The sequence below is a fragment of the Melospiza melodia genome, chromosome 19, assembly GCF_035770615.1.
Source record: "Melospiza melodia melodia isolate bMelMel2 chromosome 19, bMelMel2.pri, whole genome shotgun sequence".
Taxonomy (NCBI): domain Eukaryota; kingdom Metazoa; phylum Chordata; class Aves; order Passeriformes; family Passerellidae; genus Melospiza; species Melospiza melodia.
Window position 1 is genome coordinate 9,439,772 of NC_086212.1, and position 24,409 is coordinate 9,464,180.

The window sequence follows — 24,409 nt, forward strand, 5'->3', positions numbered from 1 at the left end:
AGAGCGCCGTGGGGAAGGGTTGTGCTCTCAGCCAGCAGAGAAATCCGTCTAAATCTGTCCCTGCCTTGGGTTCCGTGCCAAAAAAGCCATTAGGGAGCAGAAGAGGATTTATTCCCACGCTGGGAGAGCCGGGGGGTGGCCCCGGGTCCCGCAGAGCTCCCCAGGGTGGAGAAGCCCTGGGCTGGATGTGGCCAGGGCACGCTGGATGCTGCTGATGGGTGGATTGGAAACAGCTTTAGGGGGATTTCTACCATGGAGTGGGGGGCTGTGGGCATTGGGATCCCCCTGGCACCACCAGCCCTCACCTTCCCATCCCAGTTTTGGGGCACCCCTAGGCTGGTGACCACATGCTCCATCCTCCCAGCCACTGCCAGGAAGGACAAACCCAAACCCCCCGGATCCCTTGTCCAACAATCCCACCCAAGTGCCCAATAACGGCGCTGACAGTGCTAATAAAAAATCAATAACCATTTATTCGATACAGCTGTTTCATACATACAGTACAGGGAGCGCCTCGGCGCCGCTCGGAGCTGCTCGGACAGTACTCTCCAACTGAGGATTTGTCAATGATTAACAAAAGAACAGATCATCACAAATCGGGAGTTTATTATAAGATAGTTTACCGTTAAAACAATTTTATTTTTTGCAAATAAACACTTTTTTAATATATATATTTATATATTTATATATATGGTTACAAGTGATAAATTGAAATTTTTTTTTCCTTTTTTTGTGTTTTTTTTTTCTGTTTTAATTTTTTCCCCAAAATACACTTATGCACTAATAACTGGCATCGACGAGAAACATTCGGATATGCCGTGGGATGGGTGTCACGAGGAGAGAAAGAAAAGAACAAAATGCTCTCAAGGTTCCTGGGGGTGGGAGATGCTCCAGGCTCAGGCAGCTCCATCCACTGCTGTGACACAGCCAACCTCACCAGGGCAGGTGTTGGAGCTGAGGTTCCCCACTTCCCCATAATCCCAGCTTTCCATGACTTCCCACAGGCTTGCAGCCCATGCCTGCTCCCATGGAGGGTTAACCCTTTCCTTGGGGACATGGGTGATGGGATGGTGGGTTTACCCAAAAGTGGAGGTGCAGGAGCACAGTGTCACAGTGCCCAGGGTGACAAAATCCCCAGATCCCACGGGTGATGGGATGGAAAGGGACAGGACAACTCATTCCCCATCTGGTCCCACAGCCTCTGCCTGTCCCTGTGGATCAAGGTGGATTCCCCTCTGGCACTGCTTCACTGGGAGCACGTGAAGGGGCACAACCTACTGGCCCCAGCAGTGACACTGTGGTGTCACCTGGCCCTGCCAGCTCACCTGTCGTGGCACTGGCAGGTGCTGGGGATCCCAGCATTGCTCTGGAACCTTCCCTGGACAAGCAGGAGAGTAAAGGATGCCTCCTGGAGAAAGTGTGGGGGGGGAAACATGTTCCTCTCTGAGTGATGACTAGTGGGGAAAAAACCCTGAAGATTTCACTTTCTCATAGGAATTCCCTCCTGACCATGGCGCTGCCCTCACTGGGGCTGTGAGTGCTCTGAGGGTGACAGGGACAGCCCCAGCACCAGCACTGCTGCTCCCACTGCCTGCCCTGTGACCCCAGATGGTCCCTGGGTCCCCTCCAGGCTGGTGTCACTCTGTGAGGCCACTGCAGCTGTCCCTGCTCCTGCCAGACACTCATCATGGAAGCAGAGGTGGATTTTGATCTGGACCTCACAATGACCCCCTGAGCTGGCCCTTTCCCATGTCTACCCTGCCCTGAGCAGCTCCCAGGGCTTCCTGCCTGTGGAGCACAGTGCTGCCAGTTAATTTAATCAATGAGAAGCCAATTAATTGCATGTTAATGAGAGCAGAGTCCCAGGCCATGCCCAAGGGGAGACACTGAGGATTGTGTGGTGACCATCCAAGCCAGCAGCCCGGGCTACCCAGATCTCCCTTCCCTAGGCCAGGACATGGAGCTCTCCTGGGGGCTTCCCTCCATGGCAGGACATGATTTTGGGATCCAGAGGCTCCCTCTGCATCCTCACAGAGATTTCAGTGCCAGACCCAGAGCTCTGCCTGCGCTCCCCTTGCTGCTGCTGCCTGTGAGCCGTTCCAAGCTGTCCTACAGCTCCCAAAGCTCTCCCTGCTCCCCAGGGAGGCAGGATCTACCCCAGTGACACCATCCAAACATGATCTGATGAAGTGCAGGAGCGACCAGGCTGAGCTGCAGTGACTAATTAAGCTTTCTCACTAATTGCCTCGAGGCCCAGCACAGCCAGCAATGCTCAGGCAGTTCCCTCAGCCACAGGCACGTGCCCAGCTCACTGGGCAATGCAGAGGGTGGATCCAGGTGCCAGAGCTGTGGACAGAGCAGGGGCCCTGGACCCTGAGAAGCCACCCTGGCTTCAGCCACCCCTGTCCTCCCTCCCTGGCTGGAATAACCTGCCAGTGGAGGATGTTAATTGTGACTGAGCTGCTGCTCACAGCAGGCACTGATACCGAGCCTCTGGTGGGCAACAAGGAGCAGTGAAGGAAAGCGAGGACTGAGGTTTGAATTGATTAAAGCAAAAGCAGAAGCTCCCCCTCTGATGCCTCTTTCCTGGCTCTGCATAGGGGAAAAATCAATTTAAGGTTTTCTGTTGTGCTACTGAGAGGAAACGTGCCCATTTCCCAAGGACCGAGGTAGCCTGGTTTTGTCTGGAGACGGGCACACCCCGGTCCAGGGATGGCTCCCCCGGGCTGGAGCAAGGTGTGATGGCAGGGTCAGCAAAGGAGAGCTCCAGGGAAGAGCACAAGCAGGGTTGGCACCCCAGGGACCTGCCACCCTGAGGAGGGTGGTCAGGGGCTCAGATGCATCTTTGGAAGCAGAGACTCCTCCTATGGTCGGTCCCAGCCCAAAAGGACAAGGGGAGTGTGAGGTGGCTGGGCAGCAACTGGGCTCATCCTACAGCAGGACCCATGATTGTCTCTCGATGCTGCCCCATCCCTGTGGCCACAGCTGGGGAACTGAGACTCCATTCCTCCCTCCTGGATGATGGCACCGTCAGGATGGAGCACAGTGGGACCCTGAATCACCCTTGGATGCCCCCAGGCTGGGGGGCAGCTCCTTGGCTGCCATCTCCCCCTGACGCTGGCAATTCCATCGTGTCTCTGCCATCACAGCACTCCAGGCCCGGCACACACAACCCCAGCACCGAGGCACAGCTCCCTCACTGCACCCCCTCCACGGCTGCACTGCCACTCTCACGGTGCCCACAGCATTCCCACTACTTCCCATTAAACCCTCTATAGCCTGACCAGCTGCAGAGCACCCCCTCTCCTGCTCACACCGCCAGTGTGCATCCCTCCCCCTGCTCCCTGCTCTGCCCGTGCCTTGCAGACAAACAAACCAACCCTGCCGAGCGCTCAGAGCCGCTCCCTGCCCAGCACCTTCCCCCGGAGCCGCGGCTGCAGGGGAAGCGCTGCCAACCCTCCCACACCGCAGCATCCCCTCCCGGCCGGCTCAAACATCTTTGGAAACACCACCTGGAGCTGGGAGGCCGCTGGGCAGCCTGGCAGCTCCCCCTGGAGCCGCTGGGGAGGGTCCCTGCCCACGGGACCCCGCTGCTATTGCACTTCTCTTTCGCTCAAGCGTCACCAGGTTGGCGCAGGGGAGGGGAACCACGGGCCGGGGGAGGCAGCGGGGCCCCACCGAGGGCTATGTACACGGGCAGGGGGTGGAGAACGTTCCAGCTTCCTTGATCCTCTTTGTTTTCCAGTGTGAAACAAGGTCCGTGATTTGTTTAAAGTGGTTAACTGGTATTTTCTGTCTTTTTTTTTTTTTTCTGTCTTTTTTTTTTCTTTTTGTAAAAAGAGGGTGAGAGGAGGGTGGGGCGAGAGGAGGTGGGATGGGGAGGAGGGGACATAAAACTGGGAGAGACCCCCACCCTGTTACCCTGGGCTGTAAACGAATCCTCGGAGACGAGTCTCTGAGCTGCTCATTTCTCGGGCATCTTGCTGGCTCCTCCCTTCCGCTGGCTCGGGGGCTTCAGGCCGAGCTCGTCCCCCTCGGGGCTGCCCCGGGAGCCTTCCCAGTGCTCGAGGCTTTTCTTGTGATTAGTCTTTGCTGCCACGCTCTCTCTGCCCTTCGGGGACATTTCTGGAGGCCTCTCCTTGGGTTTTCTCCCCCTTTTCTTCCCGTTTGTGCTTTTCTTTTTCTCCTCTTTGCTGGAAGAAAGCTGTTCCCTGTTTTTCTTTTTCCGGCTGGCCTCTGAGGAGGTTCGGAACCAGTTCTGTGTCCGTGGGGTGACACGGGGGTTAGTGACAGTCCTGGGGGCAGGCACTGGAGCACCAGCACACCCACCCCGAGCCTGACCCACCCCTCACCCCACTGGCATCACCTCTCTGAGGTCAAACTGCTCAGGCTGAGCTGCTGCAATGAGCCTGGGGGTGTTAGGGACACCAAGGGGGACAGGGAAGAAGCCCCCAGGCTGTTAGTCAGCTCTGCTCTTAACAGACATGGATGGATGGATGGATGGATGGATGGATGGATGGATGGATGGATGGATGGATGGATGGGGACAGCCCAAGGATGTGTGTGTCAGAGCAGGGACCAGCCCAGCCCAGCTCCAGCTGTTTCCTTACCTCCGAGTGAGCCTTGATGATGTGGTACTTGACGCCGCTCTCGGAGCTGAACTCCTTCTGGCACAGGAGGCAGCGGTACTTGCCCACTGAGTGCTCCCCCTGCAAGACACAGCAGCTCCTGCAGAGCCCAAAGCACCCCAAGGGGTGGCCCTCCCCTGGCCCTGGCCCTCCCATGACCTCAAAGTGACACAAAATAAACAGACACAGGTGGTTCAGACACTCATGACTGAACCACCAGATCTCTGACAGCCTCAGTGCTGGGTCAGGAGCTCACAGCCACATCCTCTTTTTGAGTTTCAGTGCATGCCACTCATGCTGCTGTCTGTGTGTCCCCAACATCAGGTGATGGGGCCACTGCCCCCTGTCCTCGCTATCAGCAGATCTGTGATCCCCTGGGACTGAGCCACCATCAGATTTATGTCCAACACTCACCTCGTTTTCCTGTTACATTGTCAAAGAGCCAGGGTGAGCACTGGATTCCTGTCACCAGCGCCCTGGTGGGATGACAGATCTCCTGGCTCTGCTGTAGGTCATGGCACGTGGGAGATAATGGGCTCTCTATTGATGAGGGGGTTATGGATGGGCCCCTCTGGGCCATATATTTCCTCCCTGGGAATTTCTCCACAGCTGTAAATCTTGAGTCAGACAGGTCTCTCATTTCAGGAGAGGCCAGGCCTGGCTTCAGGAATCCTCGTGCAAAATCATGCTGGTGCATCAATCCCCACTGAGGATGGGGTGCTGCCTGGGAGCAGCCTCTGCTCTTGCTCGGGCTCTGTGTATTGCAACCAGTTCTGCAGGATTTTAGAGTGGGAATCACAGACCAGTTCTGGAGGGGCTGTGATTGATTTATTTATGCCAAATTTGTTGGCACATGCTTTCAAAGTAAATCCTCTCCCCTAAGGGGAAGAATCCTGCTGATGGCAGTGTGGGGGTCACAGAGCAATTCCCCGTTGCTGACTCCCAATACCTGGCCCCAGCTGTGCCAGATCCACAGGGTGCAGCTCTGTGCTTCATGGAAATGTTCATGCAAATCCTGGCTGCTTCCTGTGCATAGAACCAACCAGAAACCAGCTCCATTTTCTCTCTGAGAAGGAGCTGTCCTAGTCTTGTGTGTTTGCTCTTTTATTCTGCATAAATCCAGCTTCTCCTGCCGGATCTCTGCAGCCCATTTTCTAAATGATCTCATTAAGGGCTGCTGTTCCAGCTAGCACTGGAGGAGTGCAGGAGTTGGTGTTTTTAATAACCACAGGGTATGTACTGGAGCTGCCTCCTGGAAGCTCCATTCAATGGAAGTTGCAGCTGGAAATGTTTCAGGGTATAAAGCTTTAGCAGCTCTTACTTGGTTCCAATTTGAGGGACCTACACAGAGCTCCTGATCCCTCCCCTGGGGCAGCTGCAGGGCACTGGAGCTCAGGGCTGCTCCATCCATCCAGTGGGAGGGCACTGCTCTCTGCACGGACCAGGTTCCAGACCCAGCTTATCCCAGGAGGCACCACACCAGCATCCCTCCAGCTGGGCTTCCAGAGGGGCTGTAGGGCTGCTCAAATTGATGGAAGAAGACTCCTGATTCCCACCTGCCTCAGGAAACATTCAGTTTGCAGCACTGAGCTCCTTGGCTCTGAGCTGCTGTGGCTGTGTGTGGTTGTGTGACATGCTGGCCATGCTTAGCCAAGGGCATGTGAGTGATCCAGGGGCTGGAGGGACCAGCTGGGCAGGGGCTGCTGTGGGACAGGAGGACATAAGGCAGGACTGCTGTGGGTCCAAGTGTGTCTGGAGTTCCCCATGACACTTTGTGTGTCAGAGGTCTGGGCTTGGGCGAGAAGCCTGTATTGTGGGACCGTTTCTCTTCAAATGAATAGCAGCTACATCCCCTCTATCCCACCTACTCAGCTCAAGCCTCTCTGCCTCCATCTGCCTGGTGACAACTCACTTGGAGCAGCACTGCCAGCCAGACCTCCAGCACCACCATGCTTTAACCTGTGCCACTGTCCCTTGCCTTGCTCCTTCCAAACCAACTGGGGGGGGGGGGGGGGGAGAGAAAACCCAACACCAAAGCCACCTCTGAGAGAAGGGTGTAAAAGGCAGGACCTACCTTGTTGCAGTTGGCCAGGTGAGCTTTCAGCCCCGAGACACTGGAGTAAATGGCTTCACAGCACTGCAGGAAAAAACAAAGCAGGGTTAGACACGATCCCCCTCATCCCCTGCCTTCCTCTGAGCTGTGGCCAGGAGCCTGCTGAGGCAGCACGGCCACGGGCCCCGGCTGAGCAGTGTGAGGTTAATGCTCTGCGAGGCGCCCGGGGCTCTGGTCACACGTTTCCCATTAACGCTAATGGGAGTCATGTGGCCACATCCCTCTGCAAAGGGCTGAGAAACGTCTCCCCTCAATGTCTCCGTGGAAAAACCTACATTTGTGAGCTGTCGGGAGGTCCTGCTGGGCTACAGGAGCTCTTGGAGCCACAGCAGAGGCTTAACAGAGAGGAGAAATCACCCAGGCAGCAGCATGACCAGTTTCTGAGCAACGTCTTTTCCAAGTGCCTGTGTATGACATTAATTAGGCAGCCCGGCTCCCCTGGCCTTGTGGGAACTGCCTCCTTCAGAACTCCCATTAGCAAGGCTTTGTTTGGGACGATAAATCCAGGCTCAGCACCAGGGTGGGGTTCACCTCTCTGTCAGCTCGGGCCAAGGCTGTGTTTCACAGGGAGATGAGGCACACGCACCATGCCTGAGGCCAGTGCTTGTCTCAGGGCTTTAAAAAGCTTGGCTTAAATCTATTTTCGCTTAACTCTGGGAAAAGCAGGTTTTCTGCATCAAAAGGCTGTGCAGGATGTGCAGCCTTCACCCTGTCAGGATCTTAGGAGCTTCCTAAAGGCAGCTCCAGAGCTCAAACTGGGCAATGCTGCATCATCAGCCCAAGGGTGGCCCTGTCCCCAAGCCCGGTGGCATCAGCACACAAGGAGGATCACAAAGGTGGGACATGCTTTAACCAGACACAGCAGCAAGCTCAGGGAAAGGAGGTGAAATGAGTGTCTGAGCATCACTGTGATCAGGGGCCCAATGAGAACCATTCTTAGTGGGTTTCTGCCCCAAAATTTCCCCCTTCCTCCTGCAGATGGAGACCAGTCACCCCACAGAAGAACAGACAATCCTTACGTTGTTGGGACAGTTGATGCGGCCCTTCTCCTTCACTTCATTCTTCCAGTTTTCCAGCAGCCTGGGATTGAGCTTTGGGAGCCCTGGCCGGGTGTAATTGAGCTGTGAACAATAGCAGTTGATTAGCAGAGCTGCACACCCCAGCCCAGTCCATGGTCCTGCCTCTTCACATGGGTCTTGCACTGCTCTGAAGGGAATAGGAGCTGAAAACTACTTGGGAGGCTTCCTGAGATGCCATTCTCCCCCTGGGCACTGCAGAGCAGGGAGGTGGCTCTGCCCAGTGCCCTGCCACCAGCGAGGAGTCCCTGGCAAACAGGAGAGGAGGCTCCTGCTCCCGGGTGCATGCCCACAGGGCCAGGACTGGACCCATCCTTTTGGTGCACAGCCCTTCTGCCATGTTTTATAAGCAGGGGAATAAACAACGCTGCACACTGGGCAGAGGGGCCTCCATGGCTGCCTTCCATGGATGAATGGGCACAACCCGTTAAACAATGAAAGGCCCTTGTGTCTCTGCCTCTCCTTCTGGCAGGGCTGCTCCTTCCAAGTGCTTTTAATTAGCGCTTTATTAGCGACTTTGAGGGTTAGCATAGCAGGCTGGCCTTCCCAACTCCAGTTCTGCCTGTTCAGCACAAGCCAAGGCAGCTGTGGCAGCTCCAGGCACCTCCAGGCCTCCCAGCCACTGTTCCTGGCCCTACCTGCAGGGCTGCTCCCAGCCTGACCCTGAGCCCTGTGCCAAGGTCTGCAGGGGACACTGGGCTGCACAGCCACCCCAGCACAACTGCCAGCCCAGCCTGCTAGAGCTCACAGTGGGTGCTGTTTCAGTTCTGAGCCACAAACCTTCTGAGTGGGAGCAATGCATGGTGCAGGTGTGGGTACCTGAGCACCTACCACTCTCCATGGGCACCTCCGAGCACTGGACCGAACTGCATCCCTGCATCCATGCTGGATGAGAGGATGCACAGCCACAAAGTGCTTGCAGAGGTGCAAACCAGGCCAAACATTCCCCGAGGTCCTGGAGCTGGTGGTTTGGAGGCAAAAGGAGGCTGGCTGGATTTCTTTTCCAGCTGTGACTTTTCCTGAACGTGCTGATAAAGCTGCATTTGGCCAGCTCACCCCAGCTGCTCCCAAACCTCCCTGCAAAGGGAAGCTGGGGATGTTGAAGGCTCAGATGCCAGCCCCTCCTTTCCGCTCAAACTGAAGTGATCCGTGTGCCCCTGCAGCCCTCCCCATGGCACGTGGCAGGGCACAGCTGGGTCAGGGAGCACTGGGCTCCATGTGAGGGGCAGGGGCACAGGGCCTTGTGAAACAGCTCTGTGAACAGCGCTAAGGACGGATGTGGATGTGGAAAACTCCCCCGAGCCCCAGTGCTGCAATTCTGTCGTGCTTCGCGGCTGGGGGAGATGCCAGCAGAGCTCTTTGAAGCTCTGGGATGGTGCATCTACCAAAAGCTTGGTCCCCAGCCCAGGGAAGGCAATGCCACCTCCAGGGTAGAACACAGGAGTCCCTTTTTGCCATTGATACTGAGAGCCAGGATGCCAAACAGCCTCCATAATTAAAACCCAATCAATCCCATGAATGAGCAAACATTAACGGTAACCGCACACAGCCCCAGCAACAACCTCTCCCTCTGCCTGTCCCCGGGGAGGAGGCGAGGGGGGATGTTCAGAGATGTGGACTCTGCTGCTCTGCTTTCCCACTCCAGAGAAAAATCCCTCCCTGCTCTCCTCCAACAGTCCTGCACAATAACATGCAAATCCCATGTCTTCCCAGGGCGCTGCGGTTCTGGGAATGTCAAAGTCATCTTTATGTCTCTATTAAGAGGAAGCCCCAGGCATGGAATATTTTATATTTTTTTTCTTTTCCATTTATTTTCCTCAAACAGCCTGTAAGTGAAAATTTTCATGGCCACATCATTAAACGACTACAACTGGTTTTGGCTACAGCCCATCTCTTGTGAACAGTCGAAGGATGCTGGGCTGGGAAGGTTTGTTTCCTCTGACTGATGGTTTTATTTAATTAACTTTCATATTTCAATCCTTTCTGCTCCCTAGACAGCTCTCCCCTTCCCCAAAATATATCACACTAAATGAGAACCATGCAGGACGTCTCAGCTGACGAGCACCCTTGAAGCCTCACCAGGTCCCCAGCACAAGGTACAGCTCTCCATCCTGTGAAAGTTGTGGGTGATGCTGTGAAGGCAAAATGCACCCGGGGTGCTGGGCAGCAGCCAGGTCCCACTGGAGGGTCTGCAGAGCAAGGGAGGAAGGATGGACTCAGCCCCACAGCTGGAGCTGGGATCCGGTTTGGCCCCCAGTGCCACGAGTCTGCAGGGCTCAGCCTGGCTCCTGCCTGCATTGCAGGGCCATTGTTTTGGGGGACAAACCCAAGCCAGCCTCTTCTGCTCTGGAATTTATCCTGGTTCCAGTATAAAACCTCAAGCCTGGAGATGACTTTTCCCCTTTAGCTTTATGACTGGCCTACGGCTGCCCCTTGCTCCAGATCCCTGGCACCCCATGACACCAAACTCCACAGGGACGCGCAGACTCAATGGCTGCCCCTACTGACACTGAGACCCCAAGCTGTGGGGAGGCAAATGGAATGTCCATGTATCCCAGAGAGGAGCTGTGCATCTATCCCTGTGTGACACAGCTCCTGCCTGGGCTGCAGGAGCCCATCACAACCTCCGGCACCTTGAAGCAAGGAACCCCACCTCAAGCTCCACCAAGAAAGTGTCACACTGAAACAGTGGAATATCCACAGCATTTTCTCCCCTTCTGCCTTTTAGATGCCTCTTCTCTCTGCTCTAGGAGGTTGTTTCTCATGCCCCACTACATCCCAGAGCCCACTGCCATGAGCTGGGAACCTGCAGCCTCAAGGCTGCTCATGGCAGGCCACAGCCCCAGCAAAGGCCAGAGGAGGGTCGGCATCATCTTCACAGAGCTTCTGCAGAGGGGATTTTTCCCAGAAAAGCAGCAGGGGTGTGCCCTTCCCCATCTGACATCCCCAGCAAGCGGCTGTTGTGAAACACCCCATCTGTTTCAGCTTATCTGGAGGCAAATAAAGATCGGAGCGAGAAAATAAGACTCCAGTGTATATTTAGAAATGCTGGATTTGGTTAGCAGAGACCGAAGGCAGCGCAGGGCCTGGGATGGAGCAGCAATCGTTTATTCTGCTGCCATTGCTTTGGTGTGAAGGAATCCATCCTCCCGGGGAAAGGCGAACGCATCCCACCACAGGCCACCAACGGCATCCAGAGCCAGCATCCCTCTGTCCCTGTCCCCGGCTGGGACCGGCTGCCACGTGGCCCCAGAGCAGGGGCTGCAGTGGGGCTGAGAACCCCTGTGTCCCATGGGCTTGTGCCTTTCCCTGGGAAAAGGTTTTGCTGCCTGGAAAAGGGATGGAGAGCGGTGGCTTTCTTCATCAGCTTCCTTGAAATCAGCACTGACTGCTGGGACCATGGTGGGGAATCAGAGAGTTCAGGGATGGAGCTTGTCCTGTGTTGCAGGGAGTTTGGGTGTATCCATCCACCTCTGGCTACAGACCTGAGCTGGGAAGCATTTGTACCTCTGGAATCCTGGAAATCCCTAGGGCTTGCTGAAAAGTGAAGGAGCAGCTGCAATCTGCTGACATCCCTGACATCCCACTTCTCTCCGTGTCCAGTACAGGCTCTGCAGGCCCAGCAGTGTGTTGCCAATGGCTGGGCACGACTCAGGGGGAAGAAGAGGTGATGGTGGTGGTGTGGTGGCTTTTCTGGGAATTCCATCAGTTCCCACCAGTCCCATGGTCAAGGTGGACTGGTGTTTATCATCCTCCTGCTGCTCCAGTGGCTCTGGGCTGTCAGCTCCCTCAGGGAGGGCCACCACACACATGTGATGAGGTGGTGGCACGGGGACATGGGGACACTGCTGGCTGCTCTGAGCCTTCCATGTGGCACAAAGCTGTCCCACAGACAGTTCTGTTTTGGGGCCATAATGAGGTCAAACTGGGCACTTGCTGGGAGGTTTCTTTCTACCCCCTGAACTGAACCAACTTGTAAATGCAAAGCAATCCTGAGCAATGCAAACCGTGGCTGAACAGAGCAGCTCAGAGCGTGCTGAAGTCAGCAAGCTCCCACCAGCCTGCCTGGGCAGAACCTGCCTCCAACCTCCTCCCAGCATCGCTCATCGAGAAAAAATGTCATAGACTGAACAGATTATAAAGTGTTGTCAAGGGAACGTGACAGTCACTGCAAGACGTACCCAGAGGCACACGCACGGCTCTGTACGGATTCACCCACTACACTGACTTCCTCCAAAATCCATGTGGGATTTCATGCAGGGCCTGAGGTCTCTTGATCCTCCAACTCAAGAGCCTTGTTTTGCCATCTGGGAGCTGATCCAATTCCCCCCTTTCCCATCTTTAATGCAAAACTGCTTCTGCCAACCTCACAGCAATTCTTTGCTTTTTAGCACTGAGATGGGGCTCGGTTAAACTTAAACAATCAGGCTCTGAACACAAGAAATGTCTCATTAAAAAAGCCCACCAGCACTTCATGGAGCAATTACACCAGTGCTGGGACCTTTACGATGCCTTTGTCAGCCTGAGCATGTGCCCCTGCTCCAGGCCTGGGGTCCTGGCTGCTCCCTCAATTCAAAAAGAAAATACCCAAAGTCATGAGTAAAGGGAACAATTCCAAGTGGAAAGAGAAGAATGCAAGAGCTGAGGCAGGAGAGGGGAAAAGAGAGCAGCACACCTCTTCTCCCACAGTATCTGAAATGAAACAGCTACTTTGGGCTCAGTTTTTAAAGTTATTAATGCATAGCAGCTGAAGTAATCTGGAAACCAACAATGGCAACACCAAGCACCGGGGAAATAAAATGTTTGCAAGCAGTTCTGGCCCTGAAATGCCCAGCTCTGCCCCAAGGTGGATAGCAGAGCTGCAGCTGGATCCCCTTCTGTGCCAGTGCCTCACTGGGGTGCCAATGGGGGTAAAGAAACTGCTGGTTTGTTTCTGTGCTGGTTTTCCAGCTGTCCACCACATGCAGACCAGAGGTGAGCCAGGCTTAGCTTCTCTGGGTCTCTGCAGGACCATGGTGGCACTTCTGCTGAGCACACACAGGTGCCAGGACAGCATGGGACAGGCTATGGGAGCAGGAAGGCATTTTGGTGCAAGCTCTGCTCTCCTGCCACCCCTTTTCCTGGTGACCACCATCACTTCTCCAAGCTGGCTCTGAGACTTGGGCTGTTCTCATGGCTTGGGGTAGGTTCTCTGGGCTGGGCCTGTTCACACTGTCCTGCTGCCCTCTGATCCTCACTTTCATCTTTGCAATGCGCCCAATATCTTGACAGAGTGAATTTCAGAGCACTGGACAAGAGATGCCCAACTCTTCAGAGCAGGGAACAGGCCTGGCCCCTACCTGCAGAGTCACCTGCTCAGGAAACAGGCTGCACCTCATGCACAGACTCCGCATTGAGTCCTGGCAAACAAAAAGAACTATTCCCTCTCTTTTTTCCCTTTACACTGAAATGGTTTATGATTTACTGCTGTTTCATTCCTTTTACAGTCCAGAAGGAGCATACCTGAGGGAACTTCAGCTTTAGTACACCCCCAGGAACAATCAAGCCCTCCCACAGGCAGAAGGGAGGTTTGGTTTAATGTGTACTCACTCCAATGCCTACAAAAAGCTCAAGCCTTTGGGGTCCTGTGCAAACCCCACAGCACTGCTGCTGAGCTCGGGGGGCTCAGTTCTGTCTCCACTCACTGCCTCTGCTCCCAGCAGCACTGCTCTGGGATGCTGCAGGCCTTTTACCTCCAGGAAAGCATCTCCCAGAAGTTAAAGAAAAGACATGGAAGGGAGGGAATTCTGCCTGGGGCATCTTTGCTCTGTGACAGCACAAGGGAGATGGTTTCAGAGCTGATCTGCTCTCTTCACGTGCTCCTCTTGGCTGCCAGCCTCTACTTCCCTGCTCAGCATGGACCAGAAATGACCTCCCACCCCAACACTCTCGGGGCCAGACCTTGATCTCTTCCCAGTGCACCTCTTCCTCAAAGAGCACAGCTGCCTGTGCTGGGAGCCTCCAGACCACAGCGGCTCAGCCTGCGCTGGGTGGGCTCTTCAGCAATAAATCTGCCATCACAGCTAATTAATTTAAGGCACAGCAAGTGAGACATGTGAACCCTCAACCAGCTGGGGCCAGGCTGGAATCCTGGAATCTCCGTGTGCAGCTGGAGCCAGGCTAGAATCCTGGGATCTCTGTGTACAGCTAGTGCAAAACCAAAAGCAGAACTAAAAGCTGCTCACCCGCTTTGTTTCAGGCACGAGGTCATCCTTCATCCTCCTTTTGGTCCAATCCCTGGCCAGCTCATCTTCTGCTATCTCCTGGAGGTGGAAGACGGCGACTTGGGCCGACGTCCGGCGGATGCGGCCGCTCGGGGTCCTCTCAAAATCCTCTACAGGAGCAGGCTCTGGCTTCACCTCTGGCTCCTCTGGAGGCTGCAAGAGAGACAGAGTCAGGGAGGGCATGACAAGAGAACAAGTGAGCTCTCCAGCCCAGGATGGGGATGCTGGGATTGGGGCTGTGTGTTTCCAGGCTTGCTTTGTGCCTCTGCCCTGGAGCATGGGAGCAAGGGGAGCACCCGCCTCCCTGAGCCCAGCAGCAGCCATAGGCTGTGTCCCTCCGTGCTCCCACGTGTATAAATGTCTCCAGTTATTAGATTTAGGGAGTGATTAACGTTGGATGCACTGTCAGTAGGGATCAACACAACAGAAAGGGATGCTCCCCAGGGATAGAGCCTGCCACCCCAGCACTGGCAAGCAGCCGGCGCTTGTGAGGGAGCGGCCTGAGGTCTGGTTTTTTATTCCTGCACAGCATAGATGCAGGGTGGGCTGCAGCAAAGCCCTGTGGGCACTGGGGAAAGGCAATGCTGCTGACCACTCCCATAAAACAGCATTTTTGGAGGGGTGGAGGAGGGTGCACCCTGTTCCCCCCAGCACTGCATGGTACAACACACGTGCATGGTGATTTGAGGGAGAAAACAACACCGGCCCGACGGCTGCACCTGCCTTGCCCGGCCCGGCCCTGCCCGGCTCGGTCCTGCCCACGGGCTCCGCAGCTCTGCAGTCCCCCCCGGGGGGGGATGGCCCCGCTCCTCGGGCCGCGGGGGCCTCCGGGGGGCTCACCGAGGCCGTGTGCTCTGACCGCACGTGATAGTCGTGGCCAGCCTTGGATTTGTACTTCTTGCCGCAGTGTGGGCAGCTGAACACGGGCTTGTCGGCCTCGGCAAGCTGCTTGCCACACCGCTTCTGGTGGTACTGGTAGCCCATCAGGCTGGAGAAGTTGGCCACGCAGCCCTATGGAGATGGGGAGAAGGGGAAGGTTGAGCAGGGTTGGGGTTTCACGTGGCCAAAAGGTTGGGGTGCCGTTTCTCCAGGGAGCCCACTCTGGAGAGCAGCTCTGCCAACCCATCCTGTCCAAGTGCTGGGGAATTTGACAGTTCCCAAAGAGCCAGGCACAAGCACAACAGGCAATGCCCTGGAGGGATGGGAGGAGCTGTCCCCGCCCCGGCACTCCCTGCCCCAACACACGGGCAGAGCTCTCTGCACAGACACACAGCAGGCAGCGGGAGGGGAAGGCACTGGGGAGGCGCTGCCTGAAGGGAGAGCAAAGCACACCCGCGGGACAAACCTCTGCCACACGCCTCCCTTACCTGTTCGTGACTTGTCTGCAACCCGCTGGCTCTGCTTTTGGTGTGGTTTGGTTTTATGCTGTGCCCAGGACAGGCTGTGCTCCTTCCTGAGCTCAGGAGGCAGAACCTGCCCTCCAGCGCTCCTCAGTCTGCCCTGTGCCCACCCTCCTGCAGGGCTGTCCCATTGCTGGAGTGCACAGAGCCACTGGGACAGGGATTGGGATGGCTGAGCTAAGGTGGAAACGCTGAGCACATGCCAAGGGATGCCTGCAGAGTACATGTCCCCTTCTGCATGGGACTCTCTCCTTCCACTTTTTCACAGAACGAGAAACAAGAATTGTTCTCGTACCTCATTGGGGCATTTCAGTTTTCCCATCTGCTTTAGCACTTTCCTCAGCCTTTCCCGCTCTTCCTGTTCACCAAGTCCAGCGGTTTCCACAGGAACAGGCTGGAAACAAGGAAGTAACAGAAGCGACAGAGTCAACCATTTACTCATGTCCTCTGTGCCAGGAGTGGATGGTAAAGCCCTGCCTTGCAGGGAGCTGCCCTGGGCTGGAGGGAACCTCTCACTAGGAGAGCTGGATCTCCCACTGCTTCGTTGGTATGTGCTGGATCTGCTCAGGCCTTTCTTGTGATCACACCCAAAGGGCCAGCTGAGAAACCCAGGAGCAGTTCCTGCACAGAGGATTCACCAGCAAGACTGAAGAGCAGGAGGTTAAGGCACAGGTAAAAGACAAGTCACAACTGGTAAGCATGGGACATACAGAAATGTAGTTATGCCTTGCCCTGGTATCTCAGAAATGTACAAAATTTATTCATGATAAATTTTGTGGCTGCTTCTCCCATGCACATTGAAGAGCTAAAGATCAGATTTTGAGATTTGTGCAAGGCAGAACCCATCAGTCCCAGATTTGCAGGCACAGTTTTGGAGGCAGAGCTTTGCCACTCAAAATCCACCTCACCATACTCACCAGATCTTCCCCATGCTGGGATCTGAAACCCTGTTTTATTTTTTCAGTCCTCTGCTCTACTTATCAGGATCAACAGGAGCCTAACTCACTACCAGAGGAGGAAGGGGGAAGGCCACCATCCAGGCTGAGCAGTGTGTGAAATGCTCCAAAGGTGGATCCCTCCTTTACAAAGATCATGGAGAGAGGACTTCTGATGGATGGCTTCCTCACCTGCACGGATAAAGGAGGCCCAAGACGAGCACAGCCCAGCTCCCTTACCTTGCTGACGTGTTCAGCCATGGTGTGGTAATTCAGCCCAGCTTTGGACTTGAACTGCTTTTTGCAGTGCTGACACTTCAAGGCATCCTGCAGCTGAAGGAATTAAAGGCAAGTCACCAGACAGGCCACATCCTCCCAAGGGCTGCTGCTGGTCAATAACCCCATGGGTGGCTGTTGCTGGAGCTGTACCTCAGTGGTGGGACCCAGCAGGCAACACAGCACCCCTGTTTCCCATCCCAGGCCCTGCCTGCAGCTCAGAGTTTTCTCTCTGTTGTCCAGGATACTGTTATCAAATCCACATGCCCCAATTTTTGGAAAACATTCCATTTTGGATTTAGATTTAAAGCCTCACTGGCTGAAAACATCTGGATCTGGCGTCTTACTCTTCCTGTTAAAGGGTTAGAGAGAGAAGAAGCTTTGATCTACCAATGCCAGTGGACTGTGCTCTGCAGTCCTGTTAAGTAAGACAGATCCTGGCATACAGTGCAATTTCTGGGTGCCTGGGCTGTGTGAAATTAAGGACACAATCACAGGAGGATATTTTCTACCTCTCGTTGCCCTGCTGTTTGACCCAACTCGACCTCCTGAGTGTGTGGGGAGATGCATTAACTGCACACCCCAAGGTACAAGGGGCACTTGCACAGTGGGTGAACAGATCTTGGCTTTTACTGAGGCAGGGACCAGAATTTACTGGTTCAGGAGGTTCATGCTCTGGGCACCAGGAGACAGAGTATCTCAACAGGGAGCCAGTGCCCGGCCAGCCATGGTCATTCCTGCTTCTCCTGCCAGATGATTGAAGGGAGAGTGGTGAAGGAGAAGCAAGACTGAACTAAAAGCTGAAGAGGCAATGAAGATGGATCTGCAAATCTCTCCTCATTATGGAACTCCGGGAAAATGAAGAATAGACTCACTGCAGTCAATTGGGAGTGACTCATGGCACCTGTACTCCCATCAGTTAATCTTGTCCCAGACCCAAGCACTTCATCCTAACAAGGTGGATGGTAACAGCTCCTTGACCCATTATATGCCACTAGCAGCTAACCTGGGATTTACTCTGGTCAACACTTAAAAACATACCATGTCCACATTCCAACAAGCCCTCCCACCTGGGATACCAGGAGTATATAACTGCCCCTGCCTCCTTCAGGCCCAAGCACGTTGCAACCCTCTTCATCCCTTATTTCCTTTCCAAAACCAAAGGAAACAAGTCCCTAAGCAGACTGCTTAGTGCAGACTGCTCCTTTTTCTTAATAAGAGTTTTGGGAGCCTGCAAATCCTTTTCCCATTGTCCAGCTAAGGAATATATCAGTCATTAAAAAGAGGGGGTGCCTCAACCCCAGGCTGGCTCTGATAGGGATCCCACGTGGCTGTAGCAGCAGGGTCTCACTCAGGTTGTGCCACAGGTTTATCTCAGAGATGGAATGCTGAGAGCTGGACCTCTGGTCACACACCTGGAGCTTAGGGACTGTCCTGTCTGGTTTCCATGAAGCATCCCAGCTCCCAGAGCAGCACAGCCAGCTCTGGCAAGGACTCTCCCTCTCAGGAAGTGTGACACAACACCCACTCCAAGGGCTGGAGCCCGAGATCTTCAGCTGAATATAGGGCTGGCATATTTCCAGCAGGGAAGACACCGCTGACTGCTCCAGCAGAGCCCTGCTCAGCAGGTCATCTGGCTGTGCAGCCTGCACACAGCCAGCCTGGCCTGGGAGATGCTCCAAAGTGGAGGAAATATGACCAGTGATGGCCAGGATCCCTGCTCCACTGAGGCCAGGAGAATAGTGGAGGCGGCAGGATTCTGTAGGACTGCTGTAGGGTTTGGGAGGGAGAGCAGCCTCCCACTGCTGTATCAACAGCAAGGCAATGGCTGGGGAAGCATTTACAGCAAATGAATGTGGAATCAAAGCCCAGCCACATATTTTCAAAGCAGGAGGCATCGATCCCACGTTGGCTTTCTGTGGTGACGGCTCCACCAGGTGACGGATGAAGATGTAATCCTGTGCTCTGATGGATGGTGGAGTGGCACAGAGACAATTTTTCACTGCACCATTACTGAACTCCTGCATCCTGACAGCCTGCCTGAGCACATCCAGGCTCAGAGTCTCCCTGAGACACGCTCTCATGCAACCAGTTTATCTGGTCTGATACAGCACACAGTGAAACCCCACAGCCAGGGCTCCAGGGGAGGCCAGATTAGAGACAGTCCCAACAATCTCTCCAGCCTTAAAACTATTCCTTTAGCTACTAGAAATACCTGACTCTGTTGAGACACTGGGGCAAAGGGATTCAGAATTGCTGAGAATTAGTGTCCAAATCCCTCTGGGTCAATGTAAGCCAGCCAGCAAGCTGAAGATGACCAACAAGTGTTCTATCAAACACAGCTGAGAAAGGTTTTAGAAGCATCACTACACATTTATGAGAGGCACACATACACATCCATTCCTCCCCAAAATCCATGTGTTTGACTGAATAAAGCAAGGCCTTACTTTCTGGCAGACATCCATGTGTTTCTTGAGTCCCACAATTGTTTTCCTGGTTATAACACTGCAGGTTGGACAGCAAACTTCCCCTTTCTCGCTGATCTCCCGCTGCCACTGGTCCTCGGGGTTTGCTGATGAGGGAGAGAAAGAGGTGTTACATCCAACCTGCCTCAGCTGCTTGATTTGATAAGTTGAAAAGCAGTGAAGTGGGAAAGTTCCTGATATTAAAAAAAGAGAGGCTCTCCCAGGCAAAGCCAAAACTGGACATGAACAATGCAGCACTGCCTCTCCCACTCTCCTGCAGCTGCCCAAGTAAACTGGGTCACTGGGTCAATTTTATGTGGAGTTACCAGACCTGGTGACCTGGGGAAAGACCCAGGTCCTTCCAACCACTCTGGTATCCTGCACACTGGGAGTTATAAAAAGATGATGATGCCCCCAGCCACCTGATCCTGCCCTGCTTGGAATAACTTCCCCCTGCCAAGTGAAACAATTAGCGGGAGTGAAACAAAGGTGAGCGTCTCAGCTCCATCCGGACGTGTGCCTGGAAAGCTTCCCTGGCCCTCCTCTTCTGACAGACACGGAGGAAGCTGGGGACTGCTGGCTTCCAGGCATCTGTTTATTTGAATGGCTGTGACTGGTCCTAAAAAAACCCAAAATAAGAGATATGTGGGGCCAAAAGCAGCTCCCAGGCCCAGAGTTCACACTGTGTTCTCAGCAGAGCAGCGCTGGCCTTCCAGCAAGGGAAGCCTGGGCTGAATAAAATCCACCAAGTCTGTTTATTTGGATGCTCTTGCATGGCTGTGAGATCAGAGAGTCGTTTATTTGAATTTGAAAGTAGTGCAAGGCACTGCAGCTGTGTTTATCTTGCACATCCTGCGTTCCTCCTGCTGTCAGAGCTCTCAGGGAAAGCAAGCAACCTGTGCTGGGTGTAGGCTGCACCTCGAGGCTCAGGCAAGGAATAATTATGCTCACAGCTATGCACTGGTGTCATTCATGGGAATGATGTTAGAAAAATGCTATCATCACACGGGTCACATGCTGACTCACAGTGAAGCCAGGTGGAACTTGGCTCTTAACTCCCAGCACTTTCATCACATTGACCTGGCAGTGAACTGAAGGTAAGGTGCTCCTCAGGACGTCAGTTGTGGCAGCACCAATATTTTAGCAGCAGTGGCTGTTTCCTCATCTGTGTTATAGCTCAAAAGGGCAGGAGTTGTGTGCTCCTACCTCTGACTTTGTGCTGGTTCTCCTGCAAACCTGACAGAAAACTCACTCAGCAAACAACCCGCTGGGCCAAGAGGGTGTGGGGACCACAAGCTGCAGGTGAAGGTGGGGATGGAGGCATGAAGGTAGGGACCATTCAGGCTTGGGGCAGTGCACAGAAAAGGAGCTAAACTGCACACAGAGCTGTTGCCTGTGCTTTGCCCCCACCAGCCTCACCTGCTGGTGGATGCACAGGTGTTTCCTTCTTCACACCAACTCCTGGAGGTTTCTTTTTCAGCTCCTCCATGTTGGCATTTCCCTCCAGCTTCTTGGCTCGATGAGCTTTTGCTTTGTCCTCTGCTTTGACAAGACCTGTAAAGAAAGAGGATTTTTGTTCACTACTTACTTTAATGCCTTCAGAGCAATTCACATTTAACAGGTAAAAAAATCTCTCCCTCTAAGCCAGGGACACTGAGCTGGCTGCATGTCTGCCAAGGCTGTACATGTAGGCTCAGGTCCATAATTATGACAAGCAATATTCTAACAGCTTGTGGTGTTTTACAAACAGCATCATTTTCCCCAACACAAGTTTATGAACTATGGAAACTCTGTGGCAAAGTGAAGTAGGATGCCTCCAGCCAGGCAGACAGGCTGGGGTGAAGGTAATAGGGTGTTTTGCAAGAAACTGAAGGAGGGAATTGGAACAGCAAGTTCAGTGTGTAAAAGGGATGTTCCTGCTGATGTTCCTGCACTGGAAAGGCTGTTTAACTCCCCTGGATCTCCAAATCCTTCTGCAGCTCAGCCCCGTGCCTGAGCTTCCACAGAAGGTGCTGGAGGCAATGAGGTGACTACCAGGGTCAGATCCACATCCCCCTAAACCTGGGGTCTGTGACTCTTGCAAACCCAGGGTCTGAATGGAGACAGCACCCCATGACGTGCTGGGGCACCCTTGTCTTTGGGCAGTGACTGCCACGTGGAGCTTGGGGAGCACAGGCAGACCCCTGCCCCATCTTCACCTCCCATCTGAGGCACTGGGTCATGGGGACACCTTGTTCTCCAGGAGCCAACAGCAGATGGTTCAGCCTCCAGCAGCACCTCCGTGGGGAGGATAAGGGAAACAAGCCCAGACTTCCCAGGAGCCAGAGGAAAGGAAATCACAGAGACCACAACCAGCCTGCTTGTCAGTGTTCAATTCCTTCAAAGCCATTAGTGCCTCTCCCCCGAGTGCCTCATACTGGAAGGTGCTGCCTCCTGCAGTGCCTGGAAATCTGCCTCCTATTTCTCTGGCTGAACATATCTCATAGTCAGCCTGAATCCAGTTGCTCTCATTCCAGGGATGCTCCAGGATTTCCCCCTCCTTCCCGAGCCCATTTGGGTGTATTTATGGAGCATGACCAAAGTCCCACTTGCTCTTGCTTTGTCAGGCTGCAGCAGCCAATTCCTGGGCCTCCTCTCAGCAAACATCCCGGCAACATGTCTCCTCTGCCTTGGATTCATTCTCCTGAACGTGGGCGACCAGCCCAGGAGAGGGAGGCTGAGGGATGGGTGCGTCACGAGCCGCTCTACGCAGCAGAGTTCCTTCCGACGCCGCTGGAAGCGCTGCGGCACGCAGCATGGTGGGATGCTGGTGAGATGATGTTTCTCATATCTCACTGGTGTCAGCAGCTCGTTACTCTTGTGTTACACATGAACATACCCAGATCCTTTCCTCTGTCCCCTCATTTCCCAGTGCCAAGATCCAGAGCAGAGCAGACAGGGTTAATCAGTCCCAGCTCTGCTGCTGCTTTTCACTCCCTTTGTTGCAGACAACTTTTCATTAAAATCCTTTCATTAGGATTTTTCCTGCTAAAGCTGAGAAGTTTCAGCAACAAAGTGTAAACAAGGGTTATCTGCTGCTGTGGAATGCAACAGGTAGATCTGTGATTAGTCTCTTGTAGATATTTAGATTTTACTAACCACTATCGGCGGAGCTGCTCTCGCTCTCTGCCGAGAGACAGATCTTTGTTATTCATTCTTTCTTTTCTATTCTTAGCTTAGCTAGCCTTCAAAGAACTTTTCCTTTTATTTCTTTTTAGTATAGTCATAATGTAATATATATATCACAAAGTAATAAATCAAGCCTTCTGATCATAGAATCAACATTCTTGTCTCTCTCTCATCCCGAAAACCCTTGTGACCACCATCACACCCTTCATGGCTCTCTCATGGTAAAAGGTGCCAGCTCCTCCAGTGTGAGATCCTCAGGCTTTGGCTCCATCACAAGTAGCCCCTCCCTTGGGGAAGGGACTTCCCTGCAATGCCCCGGGGAGAAGGTACAACCTACAGCTGCCCAGAGCTGTCCTGTATTACCTTTCAGTCCAAATGTCCCCGAGATGGATGGCTGCTCCCCCGTAAACTTCTTAGGAGTTTTCTGTTTCCTTCCTGACTCAAAAGAGAGAAACAGAGAGAGAGATTTGGTCAAATAACTGTACTGCCAGGGGGATTCATCAGTCCTGGGGCATAGGGTGGGCACATACTCCATGTTAGGAGTGGGTCAAAGGCTGTCAGATGAAGTACCCACCCACTAAACACCAACAGACTGCTGCTTCCCACTCCACAAAACCAGGATAAATCTGTTATTCAGGATTAATTCAATGAGTAAAAGTGGTGGCTCTGTCTAGTGCAAAAGCTAAGCAGCTCCCACATGTGGCTATGTGGCTGTGGTGGTTTGCTTTGGTGTTGCAAGCAGTGGAAACCATAGTGGGGACAACCACTGCCCTACAGCAGCTCAGCAGTGGCCATGGACAGATAGAGATTCCTCACCCTGCCCCAATCCTTCAGGAAGATGGGTTTGCCAGAACCATCCTGGTTTAACCTCAAACACTCAGGACAGACAGGCTGACACAGCAGCTTGCTGTGCTGCCAGGAATTCCACCCATTTCCAATCCTATCATAGGATTGTTAAGGTTGGAAAGATCTCTAAGATCATTGAATCCAACCATCACACAGGTCCTTTAGAAATATTTCCACCAGAGCTACAATGGGGTTTTAACTCCCAGTGAAGCTGCAAGAAACTGGAGAGCAGGGCAAGTTATCAAGGTCTGGAAACAAGGCTTGGCCACCCCTTGGAATCAGAGACACTCTCAGCAGTGTTGGCTGCAGCAGATCCCCTTCCTGTGGGACACCTTCTGAACCAGCGTAGCCCTGGGCTCTAATCTTACTGTGCTTCATCCTCTCGGGGTCTTCCTCCTGCAGGGAGGCCTGGCTGCCCCGCTGCTGCCCGACATCCTTGCCACTGGAGGACTTGGCCGTGGGGGTGGCAGCTGCCATGGCCTCAGCTGCTGCAATCTGGAACTCCTTGCTCTCCCGGCTCTCCGCCAGGCACTCGCCGTTCTCCGCGTGCTCCTGGGCCACGGCTTTTTCCATCTTTGCCTGTTTGGGATGGATGGTGGGGCAAGCTGAACTCTCAGCAGGTCTAGGGCAAAGCACAGAGGGCTTGTTTAAAGAGGGCTTGTTAGACAAGTGTCCTGACACCTCTCCCCCCTCGCCAGCCCAGGTTGTAGGAATGGAGGCAGGCATGTTCCCCTTCTCCCAACCATCCCCGTGCCACTGCCATGCAGCCCAGCCACAGCCTGGTACCTTTTCTTTCCACTGCTCTTCCCAATGGCCTTGGGCACTTTGTTTTCTGCTTTGCTGGTTGGCACTGGCCGGTCCAAGTGATTCCAGAGCCGATGCTTTTCCAGCTGGGTTTTGGAGGTGAAGGCAGCTTCGCAGTACGAGCATGAGTATGTCAGCTTCTCTGAGATTGCACCCTGAGAGGAGCAGGGAGAGACAGGTGAGCACAGATGTTAGATTACAAAAGAGAGGCTTTTTCTGACACAGGCATGAACATAAATCATGTGTAATACCCTTCTGCCCTTCCAAACTATTACCCAGAGTCCATGATCCCTCTGGGCCAGACCTCACACTGAGCTGCAGAGATCTCAGTTCCTCTCACACACTCACCTCATAAACTGCTCCTGGCCCAACTCTGCCCTCCCATTTCCTCGTTTTAATCTCATGTTTTTCCTGGTGTTTAAGGCCTGAGAGCAG

The 24,409-nt window shown here is 53.9% G+C and overlaps 1 protein-coding gene across 4 annotated transcripts in view; it reads right to left on the reverse strand.

Annotated features, from left to right (window-relative positions):
• Positions 1-453: 453 nt before the first annotated feature.
• ZNF512B (zinc finger protein 512B) overlaps positions 454-24,409 on the reverse strand; it is a 30,258-nt gene continuing 6,302 nt past the window's right edge. For 2 of the 4 annotated variants that reach the window (XM_063172446.1, XM_063172447.1), the window contains exons 5-17: positions 23,957-24,129; positions 23,539-23,792; positions 22,688-22,759; positions 20,576-20,710; positions 19,139-19,263; positions 16,656-16,748; positions 15,776-15,874; positions 14,804-15,091; positions 14,042-14,233; positions 7,761-7,862; positions 6,703-6,765; positions 4,611-4,709; positions 454-4,258 (exon numbers count right to left, since the gene is read on the reverse strand). In XM_063172446.1, the coding sequence (XP_063028516.1) occupies positions 3,965-4,258; positions 4,611-4,709; positions 6,703-6,765; positions 7,761-7,862; positions 14,042-14,233; positions 14,804-15,091; positions 15,776-15,874; positions 16,656-16,748; positions 19,139-19,263; positions 20,576-20,710; positions 22,688-22,759; positions 23,539-23,792; positions 23,957-24,129 (1,989 nt within the window). In that variant the 3' untranslated portion in view covers positions 454-3,964. The remainder of the gene's footprint in view (positions 4,259-4,610; positions 4,710-6,702; positions 6,766-7,760; positions 7,863-14,041; positions 14,234-14,803; positions 15,092-15,775; positions 15,875-16,655; positions 16,749-19,138; positions 19,264-20,575; positions 20,711-22,687; positions 22,760-23,538; positions 23,793-23,956; positions 24,130-24,409) is intronic. The other 2 variants (XM_063172450.1, XM_063172449.1) reach the window with 2 other exon arrangements.